A 24631-nucleotide genomic window follows, 5' to 3' on the forward strand; every position below is an offset into this window, starting at 1 on the left:
TTTGAGTTTCGATAGATGCTGGTGTGTTGGATCTGGCATGCATGAAAATCTCTACCAAAGAGGGGAGCCGTCGACCCCTGCCAGGACAGAGCAAGAGCAACACCTCAGGGCCCCCCAAGTCACGGCAGCGGCAAGGGGCAACCCCCGGGCCCCGCAGGGGCCACCGGCTGGAGAGCAAACCCAGGAGCCAGGAGCGCCCCCCACCCCAACACGGCCCGCGCCCCAACCCAACGCAGCAGGACGGGGCACGGCAGGCCCGCCGGGCACCCCACCGGTCCACAGCCCCTGCTCCCCCCACGACACCCCGCCCCCCATCCACCCCAACCCAGCCCCAGCCGCCCCCAGGCCCCCAGCAACAGTGTGATGTTTATCTAAAAAATAAATGCGCTTGCGCAACGAGCCACAAACGCACTTTTGACAACTCGCAAGCAAAAGTCAGGGAAAATGCACACAAAAAATTACAAAAGACATGTGAAAATCGCGGATATATTTGTGGATCTGAAAAGCACGTGAAAATTACGAATGTTTGTGGATCTGAAAAACATGTGAAAATCGCGAAAATATTTGTGGATCTTAAAAACACATGTGAACACGAATTTATTTGTGTGAATATTTTTTAGACAAATTTCTCCTCATAAGCTTTGCCATCACTATCAACATATTAAAGTTCACGGTCATGTGTTGCACTTCGCACACTCATCCACAACAAGGCTGGTTGATTGCCTCCATTGATTGAAATGCTTTTAGTTGTTCAAAGGCATATGCACTCTTCGCATTTATAAGGTAGTTCACGGTGTCCATGTACATGATCGGTTGCTTCAATGTATTGGGACAGTCCAATTTTTGTAACGTCCCGCTGGCGTTTATTTGCCTGTAAGCTTTCCCGGTGCAACGTGCACTTTGCGTGCTCATTGCCGTCAATTCAGCCGTTTTAATACGCGTCGTTTATACTATTGTCTAGGTGTCGGAAGCTGGACACGCCTACCGGCAGACTTCGTGGGTACTATCTATATTCTTGTCCAGTTTGAAGCAGTTGCTCGGCAAGCGTGAATGCTAAAGGACTCTGAGCGTCCACTAGTGATGGGCATGACAGTTCTTTTAAGTGAACTGAATCTTTATAATCAGTTCATTAAAAAGAACCGTTCAAAAGATTTGTTCATTGAATCGTTCGTCTCCGTCTAACACAAATGTATGTGTCACTGTCAGTTACTTGTTTGTGTTGACTACCTAAGTAACCCTAAAACTGTTTTACAAATGTTTATTCTGCAAAAATTGATCTGAAAGGAACATCAATGCATACAACAATGTGCACAGGACAGGACAGAGTGAAATACTGTAGCAAATTCTAATTTACTGCGTTTTTTTTTTAAATTTTAGTTTACTCAATTGCTAGGTAGGTAAAGTTGGTTTGACTTAGACAAGAAAATTATGTAGATGTAGATCATTTAATAGAGTCATTAGAATCGGGTCAAATTGGCACCCAAGGTATAGCAGGGTTGTGTTTGATGTTATGTCCAATTGCAACACATTAACAACAATGAATGCAGTTTAAGGCTTTATTATCATCAGTCTTGGTTGAGACAGTGGTATTTAACTGACAAGATGAATCTAAAATATGAGTCACAATAATGATACAGCACATGGTTAGAATGAATAGTAAATGTAAAGCGATAACATATGGTATGACATTGTTTTAATAAAAAAATACAGCGGTACAGTTCCACTCTCAAAAGCAAACAAAGTACAAAAGATGATCCAAAAACACTGATAAAAGCCGGTAGGTTTACATTAATATTTATCTAGCATTCTAACTGAGTTAACAGTTTGCTTAAAATGCACTTGATACATCACAGTTATCATGTTTTATTTACTGCAAAATGTTCATAATCTCTGCTTTCCTCGCCAGAATTAATTTAAAAAAAAAGTCTATCCCTCACAACTTCATATTGTGAATGTGTTGCGTCAAATATGCCTGAGCAAGGTTTTCAAAGTTAGTCTTGTGTTCCACATGTTAAAAACATTCATTTTAGTAAAGCTTTATACTATACACAGGCAATCATGACACCCCAAAAAAAAGTCATTTAATCATGAAAAGGATTTTTAAGGTTAGTCGTTTAGGCTGCACGTGTTTAGACAAAGCCCTGGCTTCAACATGCCTATTATTAAATATGTTGTTAGAATGACTCAATGTCAAAAAACGTTGACACCAAATGATTATTTTAAAAAAACAGTGGGAAACAAATCATGCAAGTGACCATTTGTGATGACCCTTGTGGGACAAGCCGAAAGTCAAAACATGACTTAAAGACTACCGACCTGCGTAGTAGGTTAACTGGCCAATAGCAAGAACTTCACATTAAGCATTCTGATAGTGGCATCATTATTCCCATTCCACTCCCACTAAAAGTGAGCAAGTTTACATAATTAAGAAGTAAAACAAGAAAGCTTATTCATACATTCATATCAAAAAAATAAAAGTAATGGGAAACTAGCACCATAGGCTCAACATGAACCAATGTTCCAGAAATGTTAATAGATTCCATTGTTTCAAATACAACATGGTTCAACATAGCAACTGTTATTTCCATTTGTATTCATGTCAGTGATATAGTGGTGAGCTTTTACGTTCTAGTGTACTATTTATTGAATATGAGGGCGCCTCGGTTTATGTCATATAACATTTTGAGGCTATGAACAGCGTACAGCGTAAGAATACGTCATCACGTGGTACCGTGTTTATGCTCAGTTACTGTCATACTTACTATTTCTCATTTGACTATTTTACATTTATGGCCTAGAAGTGGCCTTCAAACAAATATTCACTGTAATTGTAATTTTGCTGCAGCATTAAAGTAGGTTGGTGACAGACTGTGTATTCCAAGTTAAGTACAAATTAAGGCCATCATATAACAAGGACCCCTTGCATCTGAAGCCAGCGTCCGATAGTAGAGCAACAAATGTGAATGTGACATAATTTTACCTTTGCCAAGGATGTTGTTTACGATTTATTAGTTGCACAACAATTGAAGTTGTTTAAAAAAAAATAAAAATTAAATTAAACAAAACTCGTTGAATTCTGGTGTGTATCGAGATAAAAGAGCAAAGCCGAGAGGTTGAGAATCGTGTTGGTTTGTTCATAGAAGGATAACACAAAACTTTGCAAAGGGGTGTCATGTGCTACGACGTTTATTCTTCGGTGTAAATTACCGGCAGGACTAAATGTAGATAGGGATTACCCCGCTTTTTGCCATTTGAGTGTGAACACAATGCGAAAGTGCTAGTTTTCTGTCTTTTTGCTGTCTTAATTCATATAATTATGTGGCAAGATGTGAAAACAGCAGTAAACAGGAATTTTGTAGGTTCAAAATAAAGGTCGTTAACTCATTCACTCCCAGCCATTTTCACTGAAGCAATCCCAAAGCTCCCGGCCATTTTACTGGCTTTGGACTGATTTTGCAAGGCCCATAGAATATTGTGTTCTATTGCTATAAAAACATGGAACCTACCAAAATAAAGATTAAAGTCTTGTTGTTCATCAGGAAAAAAAGTCAATTTCTATCGGTTTCTGTTTGGCAGCAATTAGCATTAGAATATAGCTAAGTTTCATCATTATTCACAAATCTGTTTAGAACTGGGGGTAAATGAGCTTTATGCAATATGGCCCTGGTTGATCTCATATACTCTGCTGCAACCTGCTGTAACAACTACCATTGTTTCAACCAGTTCTTTACAATTGAGAGGCTGCATCAAAGCTTTCTGTATGATTTAGCATAAAAAAACGTATACAGTAAATACGTCTTTGGGACACTTAAATCATTTATAATAGAACGTATTTATACATCTTTGTGAGCATATGAGTTAATTGACAATTTCTTTGTTCGAGTCCGAGCGCATGCTACTGATTGCAAACACCACAACTATGATGTGGAATATACATAGATATATATTTAATCTCGTTAATACTTCAATCTTGACAGAGGTCTGTGTTCCACTGAGTGCCATTCCATTTTGTATGTTATTTCATTGTTTACAATTGCATAGCATTTTGAAAATATTGAGTTTCTCAGTGAATAAGGTAAGAAAGTAGCATATGCAGCATGGTGTAGAGCCAAAGGAGGATTGTTCGGCCTTGGTGGAGGTTTTCGCTCTACTTGTTTGCATTCTAGTTAAAAGACTAAAGTGTGATTAGAGATTGTTTCCCCATAGATAATATACATACTGTATTCCACACATATTCTTGTTTTGTAGTCAACACATTTAAATAGACATATTTTGTTTGTAACGAGTGCCAACAGCAGGCACGGTTAGCTTTACACTTCTGAGCTTAAGATTTCTAATTTTGGCTCCCTTCATTTGTTGAGTTTGCATGTTCTTCACATGCTAGCATGGGATTTCCCTAAGCACATGCTTGTTAAGTTCATTAAAGACAGTAAATTGTCCATGAATGTGAGTTTGAATTGTTGTTTGTTTGTATGCGCCCTGTACGGAAGTGTGGAACTGCTAACGTTTTTTACTGTCAAACTAGTTCGAACGTACATGCAAATACATTCGAACCTACTTATAGGCTAAATATTAAAAACATAGCATTTTTTCCCATAATGCCACGGGGTTTTGACTTGCACATGCACAAGTAAAATAATAATAATAATTTGGCCTACATTATACCCGTAGTTTGAGGGTTAGCTAATTAAACATTGTTTATTCGTAATTTAAAAAAAATGTTTTTATTATTCATTATTTATTTATCGCACAAAACTCAAAAGTATGTGCACTTCGATCTGTGGAGTGGTTTTGTGGAATGGTCTTGAAAATTATTTTTATTTTTTTTTTAAGTATTTGTCAATTTAAGAAACTGTATAAAAAAATTCATTCTTGCTAAATATACTAGGAAGGAATAATAATAAAACAGTGGTTGAAAATAGAATGCTTGTTTGGCATTTACGAATAATGAGTTAGTAAAGAAATAAGTGAGGTGAAATCGGGATAAGACTAGATAAGCATTTCGAATAGCAATTCTTTTCTTTTATAAGTGGGTTTCTTTGGGTTTCTTTTCAGAGTATTCATACTTGTTTTGTGGAATAGCTGCGCTAAACGTCTCTGTTGTTTGTTTGTTTTTTGACAAAATTGTCAAATTATGCTATTTTGTTGTAATGTTATTTTTCAATGTTTCAAATAGAGTAGTGTATGATTTTCATTTAGCATTTCTTTCCCATAATGCCATGGGGTACAGACTTCCACATGCGCATATCAAATCATCATATTGGCATTATGGGCAAAAATGCCAAGCGGAAATCATGGACTGCAGACATAATAAAAAGACAAAAACTACGAACAATGTTCTCTCTCTACAACGCGGTTCACTTTTCGCAGCCTGACTTTTTGGCAGATTTTTTTTTGTGCAATTTTGCATGCATTTTACTTTTTTTATCGTAATGTGCCTATTTTATAAAATATATGAAAGTTTGAGAATGTTTAAACAAGAAATAAATATGAATGCCTTGATGAGAAAAGTGTATAAACTGTGTTTTACTTCTTTAAAACATTTATAATAAATGTAAAACATAAAGATGGATGTCATTTATTGCGGGTATTCTTTGGAACCTAACCCCAAAGGAAAACAAGGGAACACTGTACTTCCTTAATTTAAATCCTAAAAAAAGGTGCTTTTTTGTTATGTTTTATTTTTGTTTTACTTTTTAGTATGCACAAGTCAATACTTTGTGGCATAATAGGAAAAAAATACTTTGTTTGAACCTTTTTAGCATTTTGCCTACAAGTACGTTGAAACATATTTCCAAGTTGATACATGCAAATAAGTTTGAATGAGTTTACCTGTCAAAAATGTTTACTCTACACTGGCAGTTCCATGTTTCCGTAGCCATGTGATTGACGGCCCCCCTACCGGGGATAGGCTCCATCATCTGCAACCCTAACAAGGTCTAGCGATTTAGGTAATGGATGGAGTGTGATCGTGTGCAATACCTGTGGTTTGTGTAGGTTTTTGTGTAGGTTTCACAGCGCAGAAGCACTAAACACTGACACTGTCCTATAACTGTCCTCTATAGCTAGACGCGTGACTATTTACTAGATTTGCCTGATTTGCTTGATTTGCTGGATTTTGCAGATTTGGAAGCTTTAATATCCATCTTGGTTTTCTGGATACGAGAGAATATCTCCTTGAAGAGAGCCTTATACTCTGGAGCGTTTTGCCCCAGACGCTTATCCACCGCCTCCACTTGCTTGCCAATCATCTCGATGGCTTCTGGTGTGGAGGGGGACTGGGTAGGGCTGGGCGGAGGTGCAGGGGCGTGGCCCATAGCGCAGTCTTTCATGGAAGGATCTCGGGAAACGGGTCGGGACGTCTGGACGCCGGCGTGGCAAAGGTTTTCCTCGTGGCGTCTGCATTTTCCCAGCAGCTCCTCGTATTTTTCCAGTAATGCGTGGTACTGCTCATCCACCTCCCTGAGGATGGACATCCCTCTCTTCCTCACGCTGTTGGCGTGAAGTGCGTAGCTTCCTCTCCTGCGACCAGACGCATCCCGGGCGACTATGGCGTTGAGTGCTGTGTCGCTACAGCTTTTCCTCACGGGGTTCGACTCGGGGAGAGCCTCCCCGTCCACACCGGTGCCGCCCTCCGTTTCCTCCCTAACACCTCCTCCTGTCTCACCGACCTCTCCCTCCAAGAAGGTGTCGGTCTCCGGCGTACTGTTGAGGACAGTTTGGGTCAGGGTAACGCCATCATCCTCGTTTCCAAGAAGGAAAGTCCGAGTGTGGCGTAGCTGTTGTAGCTCCTGCAGCTCCACCTCCAATTCCCGTACCCTTGCCTGGCAACTCTCGGCATCCTAGGATAAAAATCACAAAGTCGCATTGTACGATAGTGGCTTGTCGTAACGTGAAAGAAATAGCACAAAAATCACCTGCACACGTGTTTGCAGGCGCGAGAAGTCTGCAAGGAGCAGGTTGCACTCCTTCTCTACACCCTCTCGGCGACCCCGCTCTGTCCGAATAGCCGCTCGCAGAGCTGACACCGCCTCTCTCAGGTGCTTGTTCTCCTCTTCAAATGGTTGACTCTTCAGCTCCAAAGTAAAGCTTTCAGCCCTTCCCACTACAAACTCATCCTCGTATCTGACACAATCATAAAAACAAGCTTTGAAGGGGGCATATTAGGGAGAATTGTCTCTCGAGTGCAAAAGTGGCAAATCCAGGTCCAGAAAGTAAAAACCCTGCCACAGTTTGGCTTTAGCCCCTGATGCTAGTTAGCTAGCAAGCTAGCTCCTAGCAGGTAAATGAGCACCAATGGAGCTAGCTATCTAGCACCACCGGCTAAATGCCACAGTTTGGCTTTAGCCAATGATGGAGCTAGCTACCTAGCACCTGGGGCTAAATGCCACAGTTTGGCTTTAGCCAATGATGCTAGCTAGTTAGCTCCATTGGTGCTCATTTAACTGCTAGGGAGCTAGCTAGCTAGCTAAATAGTTAGCATCAGGGGCTAAAGCCAAACTGTGGCAGGGTTTTCACTACTTGGACCTGGATTTGCCCCCTCTGCTGGAGTGCCTGTCCACAAGTAAATCCTTCATCTACCTATCCTTCATCTACCTATTATTTTAGTGAGTTACTGTTATGAGATAGTGGGGCTATTACTTATTAATGCTATTACTTCAATCCAGCCTCCCCCACAAACAACTTTAATATGTTTTTTTATTATGAAGAACCTACCACTTCTCCGTCATTGCTCATTGAGCTGCACATTACCTCACTGACAGTTTATCACAGTTTAAAAAAGTCGAGATTTCTACTAAAACTGTCCATCACCAGTAATAAGCTTTTATTTTATGTTTTGATTAGACTATTTAGCAGGTCATGTCTTGCTGCAAAATGATTTGCTGCTTGCAGAGATGAGTCCATCTTGAACTAAACGAGCCACCTCTTTGAAATTAATGACAAGAGGTCAGCAGTTTTTTTTCTTCTCCTTCCCGGCTGGGCAGAGAGGGGAGGGGAGAGCAGTTACACACACACACACACACACACACTCAGGAGGGTGACATTGTGCTAACTAATTCCTGCATACTTATATAAATAACTTTTTGCTGATATGTTGATTAATGTGCATAATCATAAAAAAACTATTTTTGATTGATTGATTGATTGATTGATTGATTGATTGATTTGCACATCGATTGATTGATTTATTCTAATTGTGCCAACTGGTGCTTGTTAGCCCCAAAGGAGAACGTGACTAGTCCACAGGTCTGTTCTAAAAATAGCTCCCATATATTTATTTATTTTAACTTAACATGGTACATGTTTTTAATGTACCAACTATTCTATATTTAGTTTAAAAATAAAATATATTGATTGGCATCCCAAAAAAAAAGAAATGTTTTAATTGTAAAAAGGAAATTTTAGAACTGTAACTTAAGTAGGGATTATAATATCTGTAGAGCTGTCAAAATTAATCGATTAATCAACAAGTAATCATTATCAAATTATTCTCCAACTATTTTAATAATCTAGTAATTGTTTTAGCTATTTTTTATTTTAAAATTTTCCAAATCCTTTGATTACAGCATATCAACAGTAATTGTTCACTGATTTTTTATGTAGTCCTTCATAAAAGAAGATCTTATCTTCTATGTTTAATCAAAATAAGACATTTGCAAACATCTGTTTTTACTTTGAAAAACAATTACTGAACCGGTAACATAGTACAAAATCAGGGCTTTATACCATAAACAAAGTTCAGTTGAGTTGAGAGCTGAGTTTGCTTTCATTCTTTATCAAGGCGTTCACATGATTTCCATACTGGGCTTGTCTTCCACAAGTAGAAGCAAGCAGACGGCCGCTGAGTGACGCAGAATTGGAGACAGCCAAACGTGAGTCGGCACGCTTGTACTCATCTGGAGAGAGCCACCGGACTGGTCGTCTTTGTAATTAAAGCCAGACTCACCAGTCTGTGGGACGGGATGAGGGCTGACTCACTGTATAAGGCAGTGCCTAAAACAAGCTAATTTCGGCAAGTCAAGATTTATGTTTTTGTATTTAAAACTCTTGATCGATGGGGTGTTTTGACAAACGTAAGCTTGAAACTGTTTGAGATGGTAAAAAATACAATAGACCTCTTTTAAATTAGCCAGAATAAACCCAAAAATGTCCACTAAAAACATAGAAATATCTACATTTAGTTATGTTCTTATGTTATCAGGAATCTACACGTACGATATCCTATCTACCTTAATTTTTGCCCATCCCTGTTTTAACTTGTTGTTCATGATTTGTGCTTAACTCCTTTGTCATTACCAGACAGCAGTGAGACCACCATACCTGGGTGCTGTGCAAAGTTCCCTCAGACAAGGAAAGGAGTGGATGGTCTTGCGTCGTTCCCTCTTCTCCCTTTTCACTCTGAGCTGTTCCACTGAGCGCAACTGCTCCACCTGTCCTGAAAGGGACTCCACCTGATTCTGCAACGTCTCAATGGTCCCTGTTAACCTGATCCAAAAGGCAGGACAACACGTTTTTTTAAAGCAGGATGGTGACACATTTAAGAGTGAGTAAAGATTTTACCTTTCGATCTTTTGCTGTGAGGTCTTGCTGTCAATCACGAGTGTTTGATTGGTGTGCTCAAGTTCTCTTGCAGTACCATCCAGCTGCTCGTACACTTTGGCGTGCTGTTCATTCATGTCTCGAAGGACTTCCAGCTGTTTTGACAGGTACTGTACAATAAACACAGAGATATGTTTGTTCTACTGAATTAATCTACTGTATATTATTGCTTAAAAGACTACTGAACACTGAGTTATCATATTTCATTGTTTTTCTGGTTAATTTCCTCTCCCTGTAATGAAGAAGTCACCCCTCAAAAAATGTCTTTACAATAATATGTTCTAAATGACAAAACAGTTGCTCAGGGCTTTGGTAACAACCAATTATGACTCAGCTTGCGAATGTCACATGACCAAACTCAGAAAAAAGGTGATCTGTGATTGGTCAGACTCATTACCTTAGCCCTGAGCAACTGTCATGTCATTTTCACTCGACAACAAGTGCCAAAATGGCCACCCTCTGGGATGGATAAAAACAGGTAGATTTTGCTGCTTAATTCATATTCCGCAAACGTAATATTAATCAGAATGCCGTGTTTAAACTAGTTTAGTTTACGTCCTCTTTAAATGTGCCTGTTTTAACTGTGATGATGACTCATCTATTATTCAAAATTTTTTTTTCAAATTATTGCACAGCAAGCAGCACATATTACTATTCCTAGAAAAATGGGCTTATTATTATGGGACTGCTTTGCGTAGCAAGCAGCACATATTACTATTCCTAGAAAAATGGGCTTATTATGGGACTGCTTTGCGTAGCAAGCAGCACATATTACTATTCCTAGAAAATTGGGCTTATTATTATTCTACCTAGGACAGTGGTTTATCCGCTAAAATGCGGCCCGTACCGTACATCGCACCGGCACAAATGAGGTATCAAACGATGCGGCTCGATCTGACTCGCTGCGCTATTATTTTTCTAAGAATTCCCAGTTACCATGGTGACGCTATTCCCAAAAAACTCCCAAATTAACTCCCCATTGGGAATGAATGGGAAATGGGAAGAGAAAATCACACATCAAGCACCTTTTTCCAAGACACGCTGCGCGCGCATACGTTATCCGACCGATACGAATTTTAGCTCATTTTGTAGGAATTTTTCCCATCTTTAGCTCAGTGTCGAAATCTTTTTTAAGGAATGAAAGCCCCCCCCCCCCCCCCCCCCCCGTGCGGGTTCAAAGACAGTGACTGAATTAGCTTTCTCACACACTCTGTTGGCTAATTAGCCATCCAGTGCCGGGAACCAAATAATGTATTTGAAAAAATTTCACTTCAACTCGTCACCATGGCCACAATCTTTTCTCACTAGACGTCAAATTCTCACATTTTGTAGTCACGAGTGTCTTCTTTCAGACAAACTAACTTTCATTTGGCTAAGCAAGCAGGCACATATTGTTATTCTACCTAAGACAGTGGTTTATCCGCTAAAATGCGGCCCGTACCGTACATCGCACCGGCACAAATGAGGTATCAAACGATGCGGCTCGATCTGACTCGCTGCGCTATTATTTTTCTAAGAATTCCCAGTTACCATGGCGACGCTATTCCCAAAAAACTCCCAAATTAACTCCCCATTGGGAATGAATGGGAAAAGGGAAGAGAAAATCACACATCAAGCACCTTTTTCCAAGACACGCTGCGCGCGCATACGTTATCCGACCGATACGAATTTTAGCTCATTTTGTAGGAATTTTTCCCATCTTTAGCTCAGTGTCTTTTTTAAGGAATGAAAGCTCTCCCCTCTGTGCGGGTTCAAAGACAGTGAGTGAATTAGGCTTCTACCGCCACTCTGTTGACCAATTAACTTTAGAGTGACGGGAAAAAAGAAAAGTCTACTTCTTTTTGCAAAAGTTTCACTTCAACTCGTCACCATGGCCACAATCTTTGCTCACTAGACGTCAAATTCTCACATTTTGTAGTCACGAGTGTCTTCTTTCAGACAAACTAACTTTCATTTGGCTAAGGTGTCATTTAGTACCTTTATTTTCCCTTTAAGCTCGGACAAGTCGGACCAACTCGCCTATCTCTGCCATGTTAATTTCAGGCGCCTTCCTCTCTCCATTTCTGATAAATCATAAGTTTTCAACCTGCTCTTATTTGGTCATTTTTTATCCGATTACGAAAATTAGAACGTGCTCGTGTTCCCCAAACCCTTGCCGTTCTAACGAGTCATTTCTTGAATCTGTATCTTCAACCGTTAAGTCGCGAGAGGCTTTTGTTGAAGGGGTGCTTCTCTCACGCAATCTCAATGGAATGTGGGGCGCGTGACTGCTCCAAGTCAAAAATGGGTATGAGTTCTTAAAGTGACAGTGACATATTTTTAGATTATGGTTAACTTCCACATTTCTTGACCGATTCCAGTCATTTAATTTTTAAACTGTTCAGCTCATTTACATTTTTTAAAATACATGTTCAGGGACAGTGAGATACTTTTAGTTGATGTTCATTATGGTTAACTTCCACATTTCTTGACCGATTCCAGTGTTAAACTGTTCAGCTCATTACCAAAGAGTCAGCAGTCCCATTCAAAATTTCCGCGGGAATTTTTCTAGTTATTATTTATCATTATCACCGCCTCTCTTATACCTCAATTTCTTGCACTTGTTCTTCATTGGTTATGTACATCTGCTGCAGGGAATCCTCCAACTCCTTGTTCCTCTCCAGCAAGGTTTTTCCCAGCTCTGCAGCCAGGTGGAGGTCTATAAATGGGACAGATTAAGGAAGCGTTGAATTAATAATGTATGCACAGAGAACGGGAACAGAAGGTGAGAAAGGAAATGAGAGATGAAGCATGAAATGATGGGATATTAATAGAAAGTTAAGAAATTCAGGCAGAGGAAAATGATGGGATATGCAAGCGACAAAAAGGATTAGGTGAACAAAAAAGGGGCGCTAAGCTCCCAGGAGGGAAAAAAAACAATGCAATTTTGATTAATTGTGATCCTAGTAGTTAGCAGCATGCATTTTTTTGTACTAGTACTGAGGTATCTTGGGCTATTTTTGATGAAAATAGCCCAAAGATTATAGCACACTTTTCACATCCTGTTTATTGTATTGCTGAAATTATTGAGCTCCATCTACTGTATGCTCAGTCAGTGGGAACTCTTGGAAGCAGTAAGTCTGACACCACACTGTTAGTATGTGACACATCTCCAAACACAAATACCCCCCCCACACACACACACACACACACACCATATATTCAACAACTTCACCAGGCAATAAAGTATGCCGCTTATCATAATATATCGCTTTTAGCTGCATATACAACTCGCTTGAAAATGGCTTTGCTAAGCATGTCAAGGGAAGGTGTGGCGGTGGTGATTATGAAAATCAGCTGCAGGCACTCACTCATAGACACATTTTCAGAAATGGGCAATTTGGATTTTTTAATTCAACACTTGAAGGGCGGATAGACATTCCAAAGGCTATTTGTATACAACTCATTAAAAAGTAAGTCAGGTCATAATCGAAAAAGCGATGAAGAATAACAAGGTCTTGCCCAGAGGACTTTCAAATTACCCCATGAGATTGCACTGGTGTTATGTTTATCTCTCTCACAGACTAAAAAGGGACATTTTAATAACTTTAGTGTTGTATTAATCAGTACTGTAGACCTAATTAATTTCAGTTTCAGGACTACTTAAACTGTTTTTATTAAAATAAAATATTTTTTAAAAATCGGATATAATGTGATAAAGTCTACATTTGCTTGTATTTTGACAAAACGAAAAAATAAATAGATGCCTCGGATTATCTAGGACTACGACCAGCAAATGAGATCTAGAAGCACTAAAAACCAAACAAACAAAAACATGTCAGCATCTATCTTAGCTTAGCTTTAAGGAAGGCAACCACCTGAAAGCACTAGAGAAAAGGCGAAAGAGGAAGCAGACCGATCAATACTAATAATTGCATCAGAAAACATTCCAATCGATACCTGCCTCATACATGACTGTGCGTTTGCCGCAGACAGGCCTGTCCTGCATGTTTCTGTTCATTCCTGTGATTGAATATCTTAATAAAACATAATACTGAATTGTGCACTGTACATAACGTGTGTTTATATTCCCTGTTGATTTCTTCCAAAATCAATATATATTTGACACAAGTCACCCCAGTGATTGGAATGTGGAAAACAAGACATCTTCTGTTCCTTCTGTCCTGTGATGCAGCCATTCATTTTGTGTTATAGATGAGTAATTCTCTATATCTGTCCTAATCATGATGTTTACGACCAGTACAGTGACATCTACAGCTGATGCTCTGTGCTTGCTCAACATAAACACTTAAGCCAGAGTAATGAAAGAGCCTAGGAGGCCTCTCATTTGATTTAAACCAAGGTCCATTCTTAGCTGGCACAATGGTCAAGCATTTGCTTCCTGGAATTCAGCCAGTGGAGACTCTAGAGAGAAAAAACACACACTCACACAATAGACCCAAACAACGATGCATGCTAATGACATGTGTAACATTCTGTTGTTTTCCTGCTCTTAGAGCTGTAACGTGAGCTGTGGCAACATCAGGAATTCCACTGGCTCACACTCCTCCAAGTTTGTAAACTCAGAAATTCGAACAAAAACTTTAGATTCAGTTATGTATTATTTGCTCATTTGGTTACATGAAAGAGACAAAATAATTGTATAGGCTACAGCTCTTAGTATGCTGATGCAACCAATCAATTTTCCCCACAGGAGCAATGAAAATGTAATCATTCAGCCAAATTGATGCCGTAATAAAACCAGCACTAACTGTTTTCTTATGAATGTAAACAGCAAATCAAAAGTTAGATGTCACTTTAAGACACGTTTACTGGAGGGACTCCCTACACCAGGAAAAGGAAACAGTGGATTAATATATTACAAAAACTATAACTATCCAGTATCCACTAGAAAGACACGCAGTTCAACTTAGTCGTCGATAAAGGCTAATGGTCTGATCACACTATGGAGCATTAAAATCCTTGTTTGTTTTTTTTCCCAATCAGATTTTAGCTTCAACTGTATGTGTTGCCATGTAAATGTAAACCATTGAACATACATTTTGAAAAGTTTGTGTCTTATCTTAACTAATCAATTGACCACTCTGCACCTTTGTGATGGCACAGCGTGACATCAGTTTTTTCCCCTCCTGTGATTGGTTTAGCTAATTAGTCTTCTATGTTTAGTATACCATATACATCAAAATAACAATACTTAAGGAGAAGTAATAACCCTATATTTAGTTTTTTAATGTGTATATAGACATCTATAATACAGGTTTTCATTTTAGACCTACAAGTACTTGAATACTGTGTAATGTACCTATCATTCATGCAATTCATGGCAAGATGGAAGTTTCCTGAGGGGCTCGTTGCATCTGGAAATGTCGCAAGATAAGGTCACGTGGTCAAAGGACAGCACTGCCTTGACTTCATCACAGAGACTCACGCAGCACCCAGCTCACTTTAAGACAGCCTTTTCATCACGTGAGGCTTTTTGACATTAGCAGTGCATGAGCCGAAGTAAGATAAATCCATGCCATTGCACAGTTTCTGCATCAGCACTGGTTCACCTTCAGGAATATATTATTCTGATGACTTGGCACAGTGACTGAGCGTTAAAGAGAGAGTGGAAATTAGGTAAGTGGAGTTCAGCATCACAGCATGAAGCATTGTCATTGACTGCAGCCAACAAATGATATTTTTGGGGACAAAAGTAACCATTCTTCCACTTTCTTGTCCTCTTAAAGGTAGTCGGTGTGCTGGAGGCTATCCTAGCTGACTTTAGGCGATAGACAGGGTACACCCTGAACTTGTCGCCAGTCATATTTGTGACAGGGCAAATATGAACAAACATTCACATCCATGGGCAATTTAGAGCCTTCAGTTAACCCAAGAGAAACTGGAGACAACTCATGCAAGCATGGGGAGAACACACACACGCCACATATAAGGCCAGAGCCAACTTTCAAACAGTGAGGCCGACCTGCGTTGCAGTTCATTTGTATACAGTATACAGTACTGCATTGAATAAGGTCATTTTCTATAGGCTATAGCTTGCCCTCAAAAGCTGACTTTTCTTTCTTTCTTTTTATTTTTTTAACGTTATTCTAGTTTAGTATTTATTAGTTAGTATTAGTTTTTTAATATTCATACATTTTTATATGGAGATTTAAAAATTGTTGGGCAATAAAGTACAATTCCCAAATGACTGTGTGACCTTCACTCTTCTGTATAGCCATACAGTAATACTGAAATAAATACATTTAATGTGAACCCCAAAAGTTCATGATATTAATTAATTGACGAAGGACATTTGCGCTATAATTACTTTTAGTTAGTCTTATAAATGTAGTTTCAGTTAGTTCATTTTTAAATGGAAAATGTAGTTCAAGTTATTTTAGTTCATTAATGAAAATGCTTCTTTTTTTTCAATTTTAAATTAAGTTACTTTAGTTTTTGTTAACTGTACAGGGAGTGACACAAGTCTAAGTCATTTATAATAATAATAATAATAATAGCACTAAATACATAATACAATACAATACAATACAACACAATACAACAATACTAAATACCTTGTGCTCACGAAATTTTTTTTTATTTTTTTGTTCGGTAACATCATTTTGCCTGCCTTTATAATGACAAAAATGCACATACAATATATATATATATATATATATATATATATATATATATATATATATATATATATATATATATATATATATATATTCTTGGCAAATAAAAAGTGCGTCTCTTTACAGAATGGTCAAATTTGCCTAGAAGATGTGATCTTTATTTCAGAAATTCTTTATATTAATAAACATGGCTTTTCATGACTAATTGGACCCGTTGACATTAAACCATGTTCAGAGGCAAAATGACAGGGTAATCACTTGACTGTTTACTAGAACACGAGATTATTTTTTTTATTAAATTATGTAACTTGATATACAATTCGAATTATAATACAATATACTGAGACTGAATACTTCGCAGACGTTCGATCGCTTTGTTTTGAGGGGGGGGGGGGGGACAAACCGACACACTGCATGCTTTTAAAATACCTTTTTTAGCTCACAACTAAACGACCAAAAAAAATTGTAGTCTTGACTATGCCACTAAAATGATAATGCAAAAGTTATATTCTCGTCGTGAGCATGAGACTGAGCCTTTGTTAAGCGGGTGCCACTGAGAGATGCCACCGGCGGGCCGGCCGGCTGAAGCCACTTCCTGTTGGGATGCTGCGGCCAAGGAGGAGGATCTTACCCTGCTCCAAGTCCCGTTGGTCGTACCAAGGCTCTTCCTCCTCCGTAACGAATTCGTCCATTGTGCCTGAGCTTAGCATGGATGAAGAGCGCGGTCCAAACAATACAAACTCCGACAAGAGTCCTTGACTCCTAGCTCCTTCAAGACATCAAGCCGGAGCTGCCTGATTTCCTCTCTCTCTCTCTCTCTCTCTCTCTCTCTCTCTCTTTCTCTCTCTCTCTCTCTCTCTCTCTCTCTCTCTCTCTCTCTCTCTCTCTCTCTCGGCCCATCCCGTCTGCAGTAGCTGCAAAGACGAGACGTGGCAGTGATGTTGCAAGAGGAGCACTTCCTGTCACTGTGGTCAGGCTAGCCCAATTTAAAAATAAAGGCCATCGATGCCTTTGAATTAAGTGATTATTGGGGGTAATTTATTTTCAAACATAGCCTACTTCTGAAATTATTGGGTGAAAAAAAAAGTATTGCATACATTTTTTTTATTTTGAAATGCAACATCAGATCTTAATACAACTTCCTGTGTGGCATCCTGCGACAGCCGAGTTACCGCCCAGAAGATGTAATATCTCACTATTAAGATATGACAATTTGAAATTTGGGTTCAGGTTTTAGCAAGCATCATGGAAGTTGACATGCTTGATTTGCTTTCGCGGGCCACACAAAATGATGTAGCGGGCCACATGCCAGATCTGGCCCCTGGGCATTGAGTTTGACACCTGTGCAAAAAACAACAACCTTTATTTTACCTACTGAAAGGGAGACTGAAGGGAGAAACCCCCAGAAATAAACAACTGAAAGAGGACACGCAACAGTTTGGTGAAGTCAGCTGGTCGCAGGCTTGGTGCAGTTATTGCAATTACGGGTTATGCACCCAAATATTAAATGTTGCTCACATTAATTTAATTTAATAATGTCCACCCCAATACTTTTGCTCACTTTAAAAGTGGGTGGCTTCAAACAAAAGGTGCTCTGTCTGAATTGTTTAACACGTGATACTCTGAAATAAAAGCTGGAAACTTGTCTGATATTATTCTTTTGACCTGAAACTCAAATGTCTTCAGTATACAACAGAAACAAAGGAATTCGATTGACCTTGTTGTTTCAATACTTTGGACAGTGTCGGGACTGGTTGCTACAGGATCGCGTGCGCGTGTGCGTGCGTGTGTGTACTTGTACATACTACATTATGAGGACCAAAATACGTCTTTAACCAACAGATTGAGGACATTTTTGTGAAGTGAGGACATTTTAGCCGGTCCTCACAATTCAAGACCTCTTTTTGAGGGTCAAGACTTGGTTTTAGAGTTTAGGTTTGAATTGGGTTATGGTTGAGGTAAGGGTAAGGAATGGGGGTGGGTAGGCAATAATTTTTGATGGTTGGGGTAAGGTGAAGAGGCTAGGAAATGCATTGTCTATGGATGTTCTCACAATTATATAGGAACAAGTGTGTGTGTGTGTGTGTGTGTGTGTGTGTGTGTGCGTGTGTGTGTGTGTGTGTGTGTGTGTGTGTGTGTGTGTGTGTGTGTGCGTGTGTGTGTGTGTGTGTGTGTGTGTGTGTGTGTGTGTGTGTATCTGGACAAGTGGTTGAAGGTGTTGATTTATATTCAAGTAAAGCACTTTGAGTTGCGTCTTATGAAAAGTGCTTCAAAAGTTTGATTGGAAATCAACGGTTATGACAGTCACATACAAATTATGCAGGTTTCAAGAGCTTTTATTGTGAAATGCTGGATCAGACTTGGACAAAATCTGGCTGATATATTGGTGTGGTATAGCAAGTGACAAAATGTTATGATATTATAAAAGGGGTGAAAATTTGTATTATTTTACATGTGTCCATCACAGCACGTTACTGCAATGCAGAGTAGGCTATAATGTAAAGGCTGTTTTAACTTTTATTTTTTTATAGACGGTGGCTTGACCACCTTTTTTTCTTTTTCTTTTTTAAAGATCATGTACCTAATTTCAATATTGTACCTAAATTCAATATTGTAGTAATAAATCTATACAACGAATGAATTTTAAAATAATGTCGCCCTCTTGCGGTTGTAGTAGGGTATTGTCGTTACAAGACAACAACAAGAGCTAAACACGAAGGCTGTAGGTGTTGGCGGGCTGCCTGTTTTCAACACTTTCCCCTTCCTGTCCATATTCCATAATATCCGCAACCACACGGACTACATTTGTGGGGGCAGGACCAAGACGTTTGACAGAATCCTTCCGGAAACACGACGTAAGCCAAAAGCCCTCATAAGACCTGCTGCAAGAAGCCGAGTTCCACTGTGTTCAAATGAAAATATCTTCGACCGGAAGCAGTCGCTTTTGGGAGTTTATTGTGGACAAACGACGCTTTGTTGTTATCTGCACCATCACTTCGCCGAAAACGATTTCGTAAATGTTTATTTGAAAGTGAAATGTTTGAAGATTGCTCTAGGCTTTGAAACAATCAGCAGCCATTATTTATTTGCAGTAATAAAACACTGGAGTGCATTTACTTTCGAAACAAGAGCTTCTTATCTGATTTTGTAGTTCGAATAAACAAACGAACGTTTGGAGGAAATCAGATGCGCAACGCTTTCTTTGTAGCCACAAAGGGATCTAATCATCTTGAATTATGGAAACGAAGAATGCAGAAGAGGTCCCCTGTTGTTCTGGCATTAACAGTGGGGCTAGTAGTTTGAGCCTTCCTGCGAGTAGAGGACTGCACGGCCTCGGTCTCGGATGCCTCTCTTCCCCAGTCACCGCTCGAAGACTGCCGTCTCTCCGAAATCGGGATCTGACACTAGGGGGTGCCCAGAAGAAAACAAAGGTATCTACTCTAGAAAGCCACCTGCATTACTGTGGTAATTATTTTGAAATGAAAAGTCACTTTAAACAACATGAAAAGTCATTTTAAACAACAATAGGGATCAAGCCTAGGGATATGCTCGTCCCTGGCATGTCGATGTCCCAAGATGGAGGCAAAACACCACTTTCGTTTAAATGAAATTCCTCAACACACTTCACCATAGTTCTTTGGCATCAAGTTTCCACATGATTGTGGCAAAGCACTACTTTTGTCTAAAGGTAGCGCCCCAATCACTTCACCATACGTTGTTACTAATATCCACCCGAGACATATGCAATTTCCCCACAAATGTAAACGGTGAAAGTTCAAGGGTTTTAATGTGCGATGTCTTCAAAATTATATTTCAGTTTTTAAAGCCCCATTGAAATTAGCTTGTTTTTAGAGGGTGGTCCTTTCTTACTGACCGGCAATGGAGTTACGGGCTTTCTATTGACTGCTTGTACGGCAGCACTTAATCTGAAGAAAGAAAAGTGACACTCTGTAATAACAATGTTTTCACTCACAGAGGCAGAACTTTATCACCTCACCAAGTTGTCAAATTTCACTTGCTAAATAATAGAACATTCAATTCCACTAAGCGCACCGTGGATACTGGATAGTGTATGAATACTGATCATGTAGTTAGTTAATATAGCGATAGGTTATTATTAGCTCATTCTATTGATCCGTGCATCAAACAGCACTGCAGCTCTGCTTAGCATTTTGTTTTGGCTTGCTCATAGGCATTTTCTGGATATAGGCTTCTCACAATAATTTACTTCATTGTTTAATATCACTCTTGATAAATGAGTAGGCGCTCCAGAGACCTATTTGTGTACAAGCAATTTAAAATGTAAATTTTCCATAAATCATAATATGCCATCTTTAAAATCATACTAGTCACATAATAAAATACTAGACAGAGTCTATTAAAAAAGTACTGACATCTCTTTCATTTTACATGCAGTGGTTTAATCTGACTTTTTTTTCTGTCCCTCCAAGAAAACCTTTGAGCCAAACGTCAATGTTGTGAGGAAAAGCAAAGATGAGTAAGTAGTCATCATTAAATATTGTTTTAGAGTCCAGTGTAGTAATATTGAATATTCATTTGTCATGTTCTGTAAATAACACTGGTCAAAAGCAAATTGTAATTAGAGATCTCTTCATGTGTCCCAAAACAAACTTTTGATGCTTGTAGCACCCTAATGATCTCCTGAAAATGTAATAATTCTTGAAATTTGCGCTTAACTTGATCAAAAATGTAATAAAACCCCATAATGTATTCATTTCACCAGTAATGTATAAAAATGCGGACTGATATTGTATTCACATTTTTACCGATAATGTAATACTTTATTGCATTATTATATGATATACAGGGCAGCACGGTGGCTGACTGGTTAGCACGTCCGCCTCCCAGTGCAGAGGACGTGAGATCGAGTCCGGGCTTCGGCCTTCCTGGGTGGAGTTTGCATGTTCTCCCCGTGCTTGCGTGGGTTTTCACCGGGTACTCCGGTTTCCTCCCACATTCCAAAGACATGCATGGCAGGTTAATTGAACACTCCAAAATTGTCCCTAGGTGTGATTGTGAGAGTGGTTGTTCGTCTCTGTGTGCCCTGCGATTGGCTGGCAACCAGTTCAGGGTGTACCCCGCCTACTGCCCGAAGCCAGCTGGGATAGGCTCCAGCACCCCCCGCAACCCTTGTGAGGAAAAGCGGCTAAGAAAATGGATGGATGGATGGATATGATATACAATATCCAGAAGTCTTTGCGGCAGGACATTTTTAATCAAGTGTGCAGAGCTTACTTTTATTAATTCTTTGCGGAGTTGGTTTACAACTAAATTACTCAACCCTGTCAAATGACTCCAACACTGACCTCCATTTAAGTCAAACAGTCTTAAAAAATACACTGGTTGAGATAAACATTTAACACCAAAATTTTAACACGCCAGTTCTTGCTGTGAATGTAGTATATAACAGTCTTAGATTCTCAAAACACAACATGTAGAACTTTGGACTGAAAATGAGCATAATGTATTTTATCTGTCAAGTTTTTATATTATCAATTTTGAGAAAAAAAAGTGCCACCTGGAAAATGTAACAATGTTCTTACAATATCAGTCAGCATTTTTTTTAAATTAAATTGTTGGTAAAATTATTACATTTTAGGGTTTTGTTTAATTTTTGATTGACTTAAGGAATTTTATTACATTTTCACAAAATGATTATATGGTGCTAGTGTTATCGGCACAGATTTGTTTCTAGCACATCAGGTTTTTGAGATATTTTCAATTTTTGTTTTTACATTTGACCTATAAAAGCTTGCGCAATACGGATTTTACCATGTTTTGTAATTTACAGTTATGACTTTTCAGAAAAAAATCACCTGCTATAATCCATCCATCCATTTTCTTAACCGCTTAGTCCTCACAAGGGTCGCGGGGGGCGCTGGAGCCTATCCCAGCTGGCTATGGGCAGTAGGCGGGGTACACCCTGAACTGGTTGCCAGCCAATCCAGGGCACAGAGAGACAAACAACCATTCACACTCACAACCACACTTAGGGACAATTTAGAGTGTTCAATTAACCTGACATGCATGTCTTTGGAATGTGGGAGGAAACCGGAGCACCCGGAGAAAACCCACGCGAGCACGGGGAGAACATGCAAACTCCACCCAGGAAGGCTGAAGCCCGTACTCGATCTCACGTCCTCTGCACTGGGAGGCGGACATGCTAACCAGTCAGCCTGCTATAATCCTTAAGTCATAAATATGAGTACTTATTATTGTTATAATATTATTATTCTGAAAACCTGATGTGTTCGAGAAGAATTGAGGGCAAATTTGGAATAAGTGCAAAAACTGCATCTAGAAAAGTTTACTTGCAGTGTTGAAAACAATTTGTAAAAATGGGTTGACCAGTGTAATTAGCATTTATGCACTTGAACTACATCTAATTCCAGAATAAAGGAAGCGATTCAAGTGACGCCGAAAAGAGAGCGTAAACAGAGGGATGATAGAAGAAGAGAGAACAGAGGCAGGAGGAAAGAGAAGCCACAGACTATTCAGTCTCACTCCATCTTTGAACAGGGCCCCGCTCACACCCTGCGAAAAACAGGTTCATGTCGATGATGTATTGTGCAATGTTTCATCTTCGGTATAGTTTACACATTTTTACTCTTGCAGGCTGGTTTGCTGCTCCAGAAGTGTGTGACGCCACCGCATTTCCTAAATGTAAACCTATAAAGAAAGAGCGGCAAGAGTCTGACGATGAAGATGAGCTACTCAGAATACTGCAGAGAGATGATGTGAGTTAAACTACACTAAATACACAGCGAAGGCTCTCAAACTATCTATACTAGGATAAGAGGGACTTGTATCATTTTCATTCTGGGTTGTGCTGGACTTTGTAAATCCAACAGTGAAAAGAGAAAATACATTTCTTCCTCACTTATCAAGATCCTGATTGTTATTATCTAATTGTGTTTTTCCAGTTCATATGTGATCCGAGTTTAAAGAATGACGCCAAGCTGAACCCAATCCAGTTACCTTTGTGTCTGTCAAGCACATGTAAGACAACCAACAACACCTTAATATTGCATGCTTATTACATTATTTCACTCTGCTGATGCCTCTTGTTGTTCTAAAGCAAGTCAAGAGAAGCCTCTTCGTCTCGGATCACCATCTAGTGGACCTCAGGTTAGAACAGCCCGGAACGGAAAGCAGCCATCTTTGGTGGAAATACTGCAAGGTCTCTGCCTGTCTGGCAAGGAGGAGCTCTTCTTCATGCAGTTACCTGACTGTATGCCTGTGAGGGCACAAAAAGCAGACTCCAATCCTGAAGCAAGAATCGAGAAAGTTGCCAAGGACAAAAAGCCTCAGCTTGGGAAATCACAAGTGAGTCAACATTGGGTATTTGGGTGGTTATTTGTAAAACGTACAGTTTGGGCTTCACTGCTAAAGCTGCTGCAACCCGACCCTGGATAAGCAGGAGAAAATGGATGGATGCGACAGAGCACGTCTTGCATTGTAGTTCTGTCGCCTCCAAAATGTCGGACGCGTCAATGATGACGTTCCCCATTTGGTCCTGGCTCTTCTTCTCTGGTAAAGAAGTACATTCTTGGAGGCTTTTGTGAGCATTGTCTGTCATCTAGTGGTCAAATGGTGAACAGTTTTCTTACTGTTTAAAACTGCTCCGCTCCAGTAAACTGTTATTTTCAAAACATGCCCTGATCTAGACAGAAACGATACAGGGACGTCATGAAGTCCCTCTTTGAAGCACTGTAGCATCAATCCCATTAGCGTATTTAATATATTGCAGTCATCATCCATAAATTGCTCTTTGCGTCTCTCCAGGAGTCCCTTTCGGTGAAGTGCTCACCTGTGCTGTCAGAATTCTCAGAGGGATTTCTGGGTAAGCTCCAGATACGAAAGTCTGGAAAGGTGGAGCTGAAGCTCGGTGATATTGTCATGGACATCACTAATGGAGCTGCTTTGTCATTCCTCCAGGTAATTAAAAGGGTATCATATTTAACAAAGGTAATAATGTTCAGTTTCACTGATATTGAGAGATACTAAGCCAAACTAATTTTTATTGAAAAATAAAATTAGATTTTTTTTGGGCCTTTTTTCCTTCTTTTTTTTTTCTTTATTTTACAAATTCAAGGCATGGGTATAAGGTTTATTTGTGGAAAAAAATGAACAGGGAGTGTAGCCTTTTTCTCAAATCTGTCTCTCTTCACCTTGAAGCCAAAGTGCATTGTTTTCTTGCATTTCCCATTCATAGAATTGCTCCATTGGAAATCATGAAGTGAGGACGCTGACACCCATCACTCAACTTTATACAAACATTTATAGAGCACTTTAAAACAACCACCGTTTTTTTTTTTTTAAGATGGAACCCAGGGACAGCCGATACATTGAAAACGGCAGCGGCCCCAGAAATGAACTCTGTGGAACAC

The 24631-nt window shown here is 39.4% G+C and overlaps 2 protein-coding genes across 3 annotated transcripts in view; one reads left to right on the top strand and one right to left on the bottom strand.

Moving 5' to 3' along the window:
- Positions 1 to 1542: 1542 nt before the first annotated feature.
- On the bottom strand, positions 1543 to 17017 carry LOC144038872 (cerebellar degeneration-related protein 2-like). The gene is made up of 6 exons (XM_077551700.1): positions 16852 to 17017; positions 12186 to 12298; positions 9562 to 9710; positions 9322 to 9486; positions 6918 to 7125; positions 1543 to 6842 (listed from the first exon to the last, which is right to left on the bottom strand). Exons 1-6 carry the CDS (start codon positions 16928 to 16930, stop codon positions 6078 to 6080), a joined length of 1479 nt encoding a protein of 492 aa, XP_077407826.1. The 5' UTR covers positions 16931 to 17017; the 3' UTR covers positions 1543 to 6077.
- Positions 17018 to 18932: 1915 nt separating this feature from the next.
- Positions 18933 to 24631, top strand: part of LOC144038627 (DNA-directed RNA polymerase III subunit RPC4-like) — a 7194-nt gene continuing 1495 nt past the window's right edge. The window contains exons 1-8 of one of the 2 annotated variants that reach the window (XM_077551243.1): positions 18933 to 19651; positions 20672 to 20718; positions 22634 to 22788; positions 22857 to 22978; positions 23165 to 23240; positions 23320 to 23567; positions 24027 to 24179; positions 24457 to 24631. The exon at positions 24457 to 24631 is cut by the window's right edge and continues 1495 nt beyond it. In XM_077551243.1, the coding sequence (XP_077407369.1) occupies positions 19457 to 19651; positions 20672 to 20718; positions 22634 to 22788; positions 22857 to 22978; positions 23165 to 23240; positions 23320 to 23567; positions 24027 to 24179; positions 24457 to 24537 (1077 nt within the window). In that variant the 5' untranslated portion in view covers positions 18933 to 19456 and the 3' untranslated portion in view covers positions 24538 to 24631. The remainder of the gene's footprint in view (positions 19652 to 20671; positions 20719 to 22633; positions 22789 to 22856; positions 22979 to 23164; positions 23241 to 23319; positions 23568 to 24026; positions 24180 to 24456) is intronic. The other variant, XM_077551242.1, reaches the window with a different exon arrangement.

The sequence above is a fragment of the Vanacampus margaritifer genome, chromosome 18 (assembly GCF_051991255.1).
Source record: "Vanacampus margaritifer isolate UIUO_Vmar chromosome 18, RoL_Vmar_1.0, whole genome shotgun sequence".
In the NCBI taxonomy this organism is placed as follows: domain Eukaryota; kingdom Metazoa; phylum Chordata; class Actinopteri; order Syngnathiformes; family Syngnathidae; genus Vanacampus; species Vanacampus margaritifer.